Below are 12,199 nucleotides of genomic sequence, written 5' to 3' on the forward strand. Positions count from 1 at the left end.
AGCTCTGCTGGCAACAATTTCATGACACTTTTTTTGTAGACGTTTACCGGCCATATTCAATGGGTGTTGTACACACGTCACGTAAAGTTAGCGAATGAGCCAGCCAGTCAACGATAACTAGTTAAACGATAAACAGTGCCAACAATGCCACAGTGCTGGGAACTAACCAACCATGTCCAATGTTAGCTAGCTAACATTAGGCTCTAACTAGAACAGTACACAGCTCTGGGAAATGATTAAAATCAGCTAGGGAGCCAGCCAGCTAACATTAGCTTGAAAGGAAACCACTTTCTGTCAAAATGAGAAAACGTGTAATATCTGAAAATGTAATGTTAGCTAGCTAACGCAATACTATCTTACCTGTATACATCATCGTGCATGGACGCGTCTCCCTGACAGGAATGCCATGGCACGGTTGCCCTTAGTTTGAAGATGAAATCCGGAGACAGGTGCTTCCTCCATCTCTTTAGCTATCATACTCTAATTCCACTGATTTCCAAACTTGATCCTCCAGAAAGTGGAGCCACACTTATGTAGCTCCACTACAAAATAAAAACATTTGAAAGCCGTGTTCGACAGGATTACCAACACAGACTGACGAGCTTCTATGGCAGACCAATCCAAACAACTTTCTCGGCATGTCCGAGATGTCCGAGTGCGAAGGTTGATAACTTTTTCTGTGGCTTATTAACCAACAAGGCTCGGTATTTAACAATTGTATTTGTATTTTTGATGGCATACACGTTTGTTATTAAGGCACATGAAAGTTCACATGTTCAAGAAGGCATTTCTGCCAAAACACATTTTGATAAAAAAAAAAAAAATTACGTTCAAATGGCTCTCCTGTTGTGACTTGCGACATACACCTCATTTCCTGAATCTGGTCATAATTTACAAACAATGCATTTGTGTTTAGTGAGTCCACCAGATCAGAGGCAGTAGGGATGACCAGGGATGTTCTCTTGATAAGTGTGTGAATTAGACCATTTTCCTGTCCTGCTAAGCACTCAAAATCTAACGAGTAATTGTCAGGGAAAGTATTTTTACTTAAGTACTTTACACCACTGCGAGCTAGCCACCTGGGGACAGCACCACAACCAGGTGCAACAACTCAAGTTTTTTTCTGTTAATGACATTTGGCTTTTAAATGTGATTGGTGTGAAGCCAAATCCAAACTGGCTTCCTTCCCTTTTTTGGGGGCACTAGGATCATTCACAGTTGATCTCACTCAGTTTAGCTCCAAGCTGATTGGCAATTCTTATTTATATTTAACCTTTATTAAACTAGTTTTATTTTTACTTCATTTTATTTGGGAAGCATGGCTTACCTTGGCATCCATGAATACACACCAGTGGTGGTATATTGGCCATATACCAAACCTCTTCGGGCCTTATTGCTTAAATCTACTCTAACGGTCAAAGGTTTTATAACACCTACTCATTCAAGGGTTTTTATTTATTTTTATTATTTTCTACATTGCAGAATAATAGTGAAGACATCAAAACTATGAAATAACACATATGGAATCATGTACTACCAAAAAAGTGTTAAACAAATCAAAAAACATTTTAGTTTTGAGATTCTTCAAATAGCCTCCCTTTGCCTTGATGACAGCTTTGCACACTCTTGGCATTCTGTCAACCGGTAGTGTACTGCATACACATAAACCAAGTGTAAATAAATGGTTAACAGCACGAGTAGTTTTAGAACAGGCCCACAACATGGTTTATGAATGTAGAATTCTGTACCTGCGATCCGCTATAGGAAGATAAAAATGCTGCTCTGGTTATATGGGTCAGATCTTAATAATAATAATATAATAATATATGCCATTTAGCAGACGCTTTTATCAAAAGCGACTTACAGTCATGTGTGCATACATTCTACGTATGGGTGGTCCCGGGAATCGAACCCACTAACCTGGCGTTACAAGCGCCATGCTCTACCAACTGAGCTACAGAAGGACTTTGACGTGGCTGGGCTAGAAGCAAGACGTTTTCTCTGAAGTAATGGTGCAATGGCTGCACTCACTTTTTTTTTCTTCTATAGGTCATTCTGAAAGAACGGCACAGTGAAGGCGACTCATTACAACAATTATCATCTGAGAGATTTTATTCCTAGGTGCACATTGCTCCCAAAATAACGGAATCAACTTGACTGCACTTTAGAGCCCTGGTGATGGCACAATAGCTAAATACACATATAAGGACTTGTGTGTGAAATGTGGTGCCTCTATCATAAAATCCACGATTCCCCTCAAATTTGACGCTGGTCTAATAAGAATGAAACTGACGAGGGGGGGGGGCAGATGTTACAGCAGTAGTACGTGTAGTATAGTGTCTTTTTAGACCTCTGTGGCCTGCAGCCTTGAAGCTCTGACCAGCCTTCATCAGCCCTCAATAATGATTCTGGCAGAGTCATTTAATCATCTCCGACTGCAACAAGATCATATCGACCCCGAAACAGAGTCGGACTGACATCTAAAACGGCAACAGAATACTACAGTGAATAGAATGATGTGTACAGTATTATCTAAAGCGTCATGTTCATGTGTTGCACCATGCATTTTGTTAAACTGGCACAGAATGTGAATATATGTGATGGAACAAAGAATATTATATATTAATACAAACATAGAAATTGGTAACAAGCCAAGATGTCTTGTATCATCTTAGATAATCATCCTACAAATTTTTGGCATTCCTCACTTGTGTCCGTTTAGCATCATTATGATGTATTATGATGCCATGCATGCTTCCCATATACTTCCTATTCCTAAACAATGAAATGTTGCATATTGTCATTTTGCATCCATCGAATATAAATGTTGACTTTGAACCCTGGAAAGAAACCTCCCAATTCAACCCATTTCTCTGGAGCCATCCCCATTCTGTATGTACTGTATATTGTATACTGATTTGAACATGTACAGCATATTTCGGCAGAGGCTCCTTCTGACATAATCACGCATGGTCTACAGTATACTGTATGCTCACATCACATGAAGTCTTTGCCACAAGCTACTGCTCTGATGCGGTTACGCAGGGCATGCACACGTACATGTTGTCTTATTATAAGCTTAAGGGGGAGGGGGATAGGGGGTTAAGAGCCTTTAGTGGTCTTAGTCCTTTTGGATCTTCCTAAAAAGCCACCAAGAATATTTTCTCTCTCTCACTCTCTCTGTCACACTTTCTCTCACTTTCTCTTGAAGGCATGTGATTTCTCATTACCGAATGGGGGATGTCGATATAAATGAGCCCATCAACTCTGCCCCTACACATAGAAAGCCACTGAACCACAAGCCCTAGCAGACAGATGTGTAGAAAGCCCTGGGAAGACGGACGGACAGAGGGACGGGGGTGAGATCTGGTTGGTCAGCACCCCCTTTCTGCTCCTCTTTCCTTTCTCTGAAAGAGACAAGTACCACAAACAATTTCATCTGTTCCTCTCTCTCTTTCTTCAACCGAGGGCTGCTGTTCAGTGCTGACGCCAATTAGCAGGCCTGTAGTTTTAAGCAGGAAGTCTCCCTATGCACCGTGAGGAGCATTACGGGACATGATTTATTTAATGAGTGTCTGTTGATGTACATATGTATGGCATATGCTATGAGGCAATAGCTTTGATATGGTATGCGTTTGATTAATTCTGATGGTAAGAAAGAGAACGCTTGTGTATCTCTGGGATTAGGTCATTGGCCTTATGGCATCTTGACAGTGTTATACCTTGAATAGTGAATAGGCCTTTCTACTATAATATTATGGCTTCACAATCAATCGAATTCACATCGATATCGCAATATTGACACGTGTAATATCCATTTCGCAAGAGATTCCTATCGCATGCAATATTTTTAAATGACAGTCAGCCGCATGTGACGTTTTCATAGTTTACCCTGTTTTTTTTTCTCCCCTTTCGGCTGCTTCACACGCACACATACACACACGCGCACACACACACAAACTACGCCCCCTCGCTCAAGCAGCACAGTTCCTCCACCTCGCTGTTAGATCCACTTTAAACTCCTTACACTCGTGGGAATTGGCCTATATGGATAGGCTAAATATCAATGTTTCTTACAAAAGAAATATGGAAAGCATATGCATAACTATGGTAGTAATTTAAAGGTAACAGTTTGAAGATTATGGGAAAATAACTAGACTAAAGCTGAGGACATAACAGTTCACTTGACGAGACTGAATCAAAACATTACACTGTTGATTATATGTGCATTTTACATTAACTGTACTTTTTTGTGTGACGTTTGTTGATAACAAAATTTGAAAAGACTCATTGTTACATTCAGTAACATGAATATTTGTGGAAAACCTGAGGTAGGTGCAAAATAAAACAAAACAAAATGACAAGGGTTTGAAAGAAAGGTCTAACTGGTGGCCCCACACCTCTCCAAAGTGTACACAGTTCCCAAGTCATTTCAATGCACGTTTTTGACTGTAAGAAGAGTCTTCAACTATAAGGTGGTTTTTTTTGGAGCTCTCCTAGATTTTCTGTTGAGGAACTAGAGCAAGCACACTTGTAGTAGTTTTGGTTTGGAATACAGCCCTACGTCCCTGCCTTCACATAGTTACTGTTGTTGTTTAAGCAATCCAAAAATTGTATTTTATAAAAGTAAGCATCATTTGAAAGCAACTCCTTGTCACGCACGGTGCTCGAGTTTAGAATGGCTGCCAGTCAAAACCCATCAAAACCCAAAACCCAACCCAGAGCTGTGAAGCTCTGACGTCATGTATAGCATGCTACTGTACATCCACTGCATTCCAACTGAGGCGCTTATCAGTGTCCAAATCTGCCATTTTCAACCCGTATACAGGTATGAATGTAAAGAGCTACGTTTGCATGCTGTTCTGTTAGGTCAAATGCAGTCAACATATTGTTCCAAACATTAGGTCAAATGCTGTCAACAGATTGTTCCAAAAATGAAGTCAAATGCGGTCAACAGGTCGTTCCAAACATTAGGTAAAATGCAGTCAACAGATTGTTCCAAACATTGGGTTGAATGCAGTCAACAGATTGTTCCAAACATTGGGTTGAATGCAGTCAACAGTTTGTTCCAAACATTGGGTTAAATGCTGTCAACAGTTTGTTCCAAACATTGGGTTAAATGCAGTCAACAGTTTGTTCCAAACATTGGGTTAAATGCTGTCAACAGATTGTTCCCAACATTAGGTCAAATGCAGTCAACAGATTGTTCTAAACAATAATGATGTTGCTTTCCACATTGCTTTTTAATGTATCATTCTATTTATATGATTCAAACAGTTCACCCAAGTGTTTTGATCTATATTGCAAGTCAAATCGCAATATTTAGTAAAAACAAAAATCGAAATTATACCGAACAAAAATCTAAGCACAACATGTGAAGTGTTGGTCCCATATTTCATGAGCTGTAAAAAAAAATCGCAGAAATTGTCAATTTGCATAAAAGCTTATTTCTCTAAAATGTTGTGCACACATTTTTTACTTCCCTGTTAGTGAGCATTTCTCCTTTGCCAAGATAATCCATCCACCTGACATGTGTTGCATATCAAGAAGCTGATTAAACAGCATGATGATTACATAGGTGCACCTTGTGCTGGGGACAATAAAAGGCCACTCTAGAATGTGCAGTTGTCACACAACACAATACCACAGATGTCAATTTTTTTGAGGGAATGTGTAATTGGCATGCTGACTACAGGAATGTCCACCAGAGCTGTTGCCAGAGAATGGATTGTTCATTTCTCTACCATAAGCCGCCTCCAACGTCATTTTAGAGATTTTGGCAGTACATCCAACCGTCCTCACAACCGCAGACCACGTATATCCATGCCAGCCCAGGACCTCCACAACCGGCTTCTTTACCTGCGGAATCAGTTGAGACCAGCCACTCGACAGCTGCTGAAACTGTGGGTTTGCACAACCAAAGAATTTCTGCACAAACTGTCAGGAACCGTCTCAGAGAAGCTCATCTGTGTGCTCGTCGTCCTCACCAGGGTCTTAACCTGACTGCAGTTCGGAGTCGTAACCGATTTCAGTGGGCAAATGCACAGCTATTGAAGAGGAGTGGGACAGCATTCCATGGGCCACAATCAACAGCCTGATAAACTCTGTGTGAAGGAGATGTGCCGCGCTGCAAAAGGCAAATGGAGGTCACACCAGACACTGACTGCTTTTCTGATCCACGACCCTACTTTTCTTTTTAAAGGTATCTGTATTCCCAGTCTTGTGAAATCAATAGATTCGGGTCTAATGCATTTATTTCAATTGACTGATTTCGTTATATGAACTGTAACTCAGTCAAATCTTTGAAATCGTTGCATGTTAAAGTTCATTTTTTGTTCAGTGTAGATTTTTTTGCCCATGTCGTGCAAGCCCTATGTAATGTCTGGTTAAAACACATGTGCAAATGTGACAAGAAAATAAGCCAATATGACCAACCCTGGCAGTGTGTGGGATACTGCCATGCATTTCATAGCGGAACGCAAGAGTATGTATGTACAAGCATAAAGCATCTCACTAAATATATATATGTGAACAAATGAATAATTTTGTGTTGCAGTGACTGTGAACAAAGCCCATTGAAGTGGTCCTTATTGCATGTTTATTTCAACGTCATAACCCTCTATCAACAGGTGTGTCCTGCTTCCATTCCAGTTAGCTAACCTCTCAATCCCCCTTCTAGCACCATAGGCATTGGATGAAACAAAATCTATGGAATGGTACCAAAATATGGGTAAAATGCCAGCTTGGCACTGCATCGCCATAATATTATTATACCATCACCAGTTTCTACTAGTAATGTACAATGCACTTGTAGCATTGACCATATGATCAGTGGCATATCACAGTTTCGCGGGACACCCCCGCAAGGTTATATTCTACAGATTATGCCGTGAGGCCTTGGAGGGGCTGCTTGGAAATGTCATGTGTTACATCCCCATCAGCAGTCTCTATTGAACCCCTCAGTTTGACCCTCACTGGCTCTGGATAATGCCACTAGTACATAGCATGCCTGCTTGGTACTAAAGCATCACCACCAGCATCGGCAGTCTTAAACTCTGGATCTGACCGGAGCTTTCTCTCTGGTCTACAATCTTCTCTCAGGTCATTGCCACTAGTAGCAACAGCTGTAGGTCAGTGCTGTCTGTCCCAGTGTATCCAGATCGGAGGTGAGGTGGCTCCACTGGCTCCTATGATTCATATGATTACCGCAGAGCAGTGAGAGCACCACTGCTTTCAACACACATGCTTATTCATTCAGCCAAGGGAGCATCAGTCTGTGCCACTGTTTGCACACTCCTGTCCAACTGGGCAAAAGCTGGTTGAATCAACTTGTTTCCACGTCATTTAAACCAAAAAATTCTACGTGAATCAACATGGAAAACTGATTTTGGATTTCCAAAAATGTATCTATGTAAGGGAATTTTGTCTCTTTTTCACCCAACTTTTCACTTAAATCGAATGACAGTGAAATGTTTAGTTGATTTCATGTTAGTTAAAAACTAGAAGTTGAACTGTGTGTGTGTGTGTGTGTGTGTGTGTGTGTGTGTGTGTGTGTGTGTGTGTGTGTGTGTGTGTGTGTGTGTGTGTGTGTGTGTGTGTGTGTGTGTGTGTGTGTGTGTGTGTGTGTGTGTGTGAGAGAGAGAGAGAGAGAGAGAGAGAGAGAGAGAGAGAGAGAGAGAGAGAGAGAGAGAGAGAGGAGAGATAGATAGACACTCTCTGCTCATACATTATTTGAATACCATTCATGTTGGTGAATACCAGAAGTTTATACATAACAGCACTCGCTCACTGATGACTGTTAGGAGACGCTTAACGAAATAATGTGACGGTCACATTGTCTGAATCTACAAACGTAAAACATTATACTTAATAGGTTAAGATACATAGACGGCCCTCAATATGCACGCACATCGACACTAACAACGGAGGGACTTAATCGACTGTGAATGATAATCAATATTTAGACGAATAATGTGTGAAGGATTTGATCGGAATTATACCGTTTGTGATATATTCTCTGTTCAATAACCTGGCGCGGGTCACTCACCAGTCTATAAAATGTAATTCAACTCCCCGTGCAACATCAGCACTATATGATTCTATGGAGAAAGCATCGGAGGGTATGTGTATATAGGCTATGTTGCCAGGTACATAGTACGGTTGCAATTATTTGACAAGGTCATGATCACGTTTGTTGCAACCCGTGGGAGGATAAAGCACACTTACCGTACACTCCTTGGCAACGGATGCCCTCCAGAGACAGCGTCAGGAGCCCCAAAACAGAAATGATTAGGTCCATCCTTTACGTTAATCTCAACATTTCCAGCACTCAAAGGCGAGAAGTCCTTTCCGGGGCGAGGAAGGAGGTTGGCGAGGCGGAACTCGCGTGCATAGATAGATCACCGAACACCGCTGCCGCTCCGATCCGGGTCCTGATTAATTTATGTTCTGAATGCGTTGCGCCTTGAATTTATGAACACAGAAGGCAAAAAGGCGCGTTTTCACCTCAGTACACTGTCAAAATAAATCATGGGCTGACGAATTCACTTGAAAAAGCGGTGTTCTGCTCGTATAGTGAGCCAATGGATGTCTTGGCGGTTCTGTAGAAAACAGAGAGCCAGGGAAGAGAGACAGAGTAGAGCAGAATAGTACGCCCTAGCCTACAGTCAGTCAGTGATGAGTGGACGAACTAGGCTGTTTCAGGTAGGTGGGACCCAAGAATGATGTAGACTATATTCGGTCCTGTCCGTCACGTTAGTACTGATCTTCTGGGCTCCTCACTGAGTGGTCACACTGATGCTCCTGGCTGGGGAATGGTTGAGAAGATAACCAGGGACATGGCTCCTCAGCGGTTCCAGCGGTTGTCATGTCTTAATCTGGGTCTGTTTAGATAGAATCAATGAACTGCCATTTGAAAAGCGCTACCATTTAAATCACAACTATATTCTCTGCAATTTGCTACTCGGGAGAAAACGGTTGCCTGCTGCTACAAACGGGTGAGTTCTAGAACGGCGATTATCAGCACAGCGCTACATCAGCACTGCATCTCGACGCCGTGCGCGAGTCATCTCCGGTGGGGATGTTGATGTAGAGGGGGGTGAGTCCGGTTTAGGGAGAGGGAGGGGGAAAGAGAGCAGTGCGTGCACCAGATTGCCGGTATGATTCCGGTGTAGAATAAAATGAGAAGCTTCTCGTCGTTTCTCTTCGCACTTTATAGGATAACGGTATTTTACCGGCTGGATTGGCGGATATGGGGGAGTTGAGCATCAGTCACGCTGCGCAATACGTGCTACGATGATTCGGAGACGGAGCGGCACTGCAACCGGTCTCTCGCTACGTCAAGGAGTGCGTGACTTCCAGCCTTCATCTGTATGGAAGGCTACGCGCAGCGTCAGGCGAGGCGTGTGGGTGAGTGCAGCTGCTGGATTGAGAGATAGAAAGAGAAAGAGAGGGATTTATTGGAATTCTGTAGAGATAACAGAACACTGCAATCAACAGCAAACACCTCGAGATGCCCGGTCTTGTCTATTCACTTCTCTACAGACAAGGCGCTTTCGTTGATTGTTATTGTCTTCAGTTGATTGGCAGTAGGCTACAACAGGGCTACTGATGTAACTCTTAGAATTTGAATGGGTGTACAGAGGGGTCTCATATATGAGATAACTAACTATTCATGTTACATCACTCTACTTTTCTGCAGCGAGGAAAGGCAGGAGGAGAGGACCACAACACACACACACACACACACACACACACACACACACACACACACACACACACACACACACACACACACACACACACACACACACACACACACACACACACACACACACACACACACACACACACACACACACACACACACACACACACACACACACACACACTCAATTCAAAAAGGCTGTATTGGCCTTTGAAACATATGTTTAAGTTGCCAAAGCAAGTGAAATCATAAACAAAAGTGAAACAAACAATCAAAATGAACAGTAAACATTACACAAAAATGCAGAGGAATAGAGGCATTTCAAATGTCATTATGGCTATGTACAGTATTATAAAGATGTGCAAATAGTTTAAGTACAAAAGGGAAAATAAATAAACATAAATATGGGTTGTATTTATTTCGTGTTTGTTCTTCACTGGTTGCCCTTTCCTTGAGACAACAGGTTACAAATCATATAGAATGTTACTGGTCACACACACATATGCAGCAGATGTTATTGCAGGTGTAGCAAAATGCTTGTGTTCCTAGCTCCAACAGTGCAGTAGTATCTAACAATTCACAATACACACAAATCTCAAAGTAAAATAATGGAATTAAGAAATATATAAATGCTGGGAGGAGCAATGTCAGAGTGGCATTGACTAGAATACAGTAGAATACAGTATATACATATGAAATGAGTAAAACAGTATGTAAACATTATTAAAGTGACAAGTGTTCCGTTATTAAAGTGACAAGTGATTCCATGTCTATGTCGTCGTGGGAATGTTCTCATCAAGTGAGAGAGACTTCACAAGACCCAATAAATATAGGAGTTTATCAAAACTGGAATTGTTTTCATATTCTTTGTGGGTCTGTGTAATCTGATGTAAATATGTGTCTCTAATATGGCCATACATTTGGTAGGAGGTTGAGAAGTGCAGCTCAGTATCCGCCTCATTTTGTTTGCAGTGTGCACATAGCCTGTCTTCTCTTGAGAGCCAGGTCTGCCTACGGTGGCCTCTCTCAACAGCAAGGCTATGCTCACTGAATCTGTACATATTCATTTCGGGTCACAGTGGTCAGGTATTCTGCCACTGTGTACTCTCTGTTTTGGGCCAAATAGCATTCCAGTTTGCTCTGTTTCTTGGTAAATTCTTTCCAATATGTTAAGTAATTAACTTGCTGTTTTCTCATGATTTGGTTGGGTCTAATTGTGCTGCTGTTGCTGTCCTGGGGCACTGTGGGGTCTGTTTGTGTTTGTCAACAGAGCCCCTGGACGGTTTGGGAATTGCTTCCTTTTAGGTGGTTGTAGAATTTAACGTCTCTTTTCTGGATTTTGATAATTAGCGGGTATCGGCCTAATTCTGCTCTGCATGCATTATTTGGTGTTTTACGCTGTACACTGAGGATGTTTTCGCAGAATTCTGCATACAGAGTCTCAATTTGCTATTTGTCCCATTTTGTGAATTCTTGGTTGTTGAGGAGATGCCAGACCTCATGACCCTAAAAGGCAATGGGTTCCATAACTAATTCAAGTATTTTTTTGCCAGATCCTAATTGGGATGTGGAATTTTATGTTCTTTTGATGGCGTAGAAGGCCCTTCTAGCCTTGTCTCTCAGATCATTCACGGCTTTGTGGAAGTTATCTGTGGTGCTGATGTTTAGGCTGAGGTAGGTATAGTTTTTTTGTGTGCTCTAGGGAAACTGTCTAGATGGAATTTGTATTTGTGGTCCTGGCGACTGGACCTTTTTTGGAAGACCATTATTTTTGTCTTACTGAGATTTACTGTCAGGGACCAGGCATGTCAGAATCTGTGCAGAAGATCTAGGTGTTACTGCAGGCCCTCCTTGGTTGGGGACAGAAGCACCAGATCATCAGCAAACAGTATACATTTTGACATCAGATTCTAGTAAGGTGAAGGCGGGTGCTCCAGACTCCTCTGGTGCTCTCGCCAATTCGGTGATACACACTATATCTACAAAAGTATATGGACACCCCTTCAAATTAGTGGATTTGGCTATTTCAGCCACACCCATTGCTGACAGATGTATAGAATCGAGCACATAGCCATGCAATCTCCATAGACAAAAATTGGCAGTAGAATGGCTTTACTGAAGAGCTCAGTAATGGTTTGTTGAGACTGGTGTGGAAGAACTTCACTGACCTGCAGAGAACCTTCATCCCAACCCCATCAATGGTCTTTGGGATAAATAGGAACACCGACTGTGAGCCAGGCCTAATCGTCCAACATCAGTGCCCGACCTCACTAATGCTCTTGTGGCTGAGTCGAAGCAAGTTCCCGCAGCTGTGTTCCAACCCCAGAAGAGCAGAGGGCTGTTTATAGATTTTGGAATGAAAAGTTAGACAAGCAGGTGTCCACATACTTTTGGTCAGGTAGTGTATTATTGTGTTGAAGTGGGTGGGTCTCACACCACGGGCCTGTTAAAATAAATGTTATATGCTTTTGCCCCAAAACCGCTTTCCATCAA

The 12,199-nt window shown here is 42.0% G+C and overlaps 1 protein-coding gene across 1 annotated transcript in view; it reads right to left on the reverse strand.

Annotated features, from left to right (window-relative positions):
• Window positions 1–9,518, reverse strand: part of LOC118398434 (MAM domain-containing glycosylphosphatidylinositol anchor protein 2-like) — a 352,144-nt gene extending 342,626 nt beyond the window's left edge. Inside the window, exon 1 of the mRNA XM_052470749.1 lies at window positions 8,227–9,518. Coding sequence (XP_052326709.1) covers window positions 8,227–8,299 — 73 coding nt within the window. The 5' untranslated portion in view covers window positions 8,300–9,518. The remainder of the gene's footprint in view (window positions 1–8,226) is intronic.
• Window positions 9,519–12,199: the final 2,681 nt, after the last annotated feature.

The sequence above is a fragment of the Oncorhynchus keta genome, chromosome 19 (assembly GCF_023373465.1).
Source record: "Oncorhynchus keta strain PuntledgeMale-10-30-2019 chromosome 19, Oket_V2, whole genome shotgun sequence".
Lineage (NCBI taxonomy): Eukaryota > Metazoa > Chordata > Actinopteri > Salmoniformes > Salmonidae > Oncorhynchus > Oncorhynchus keta.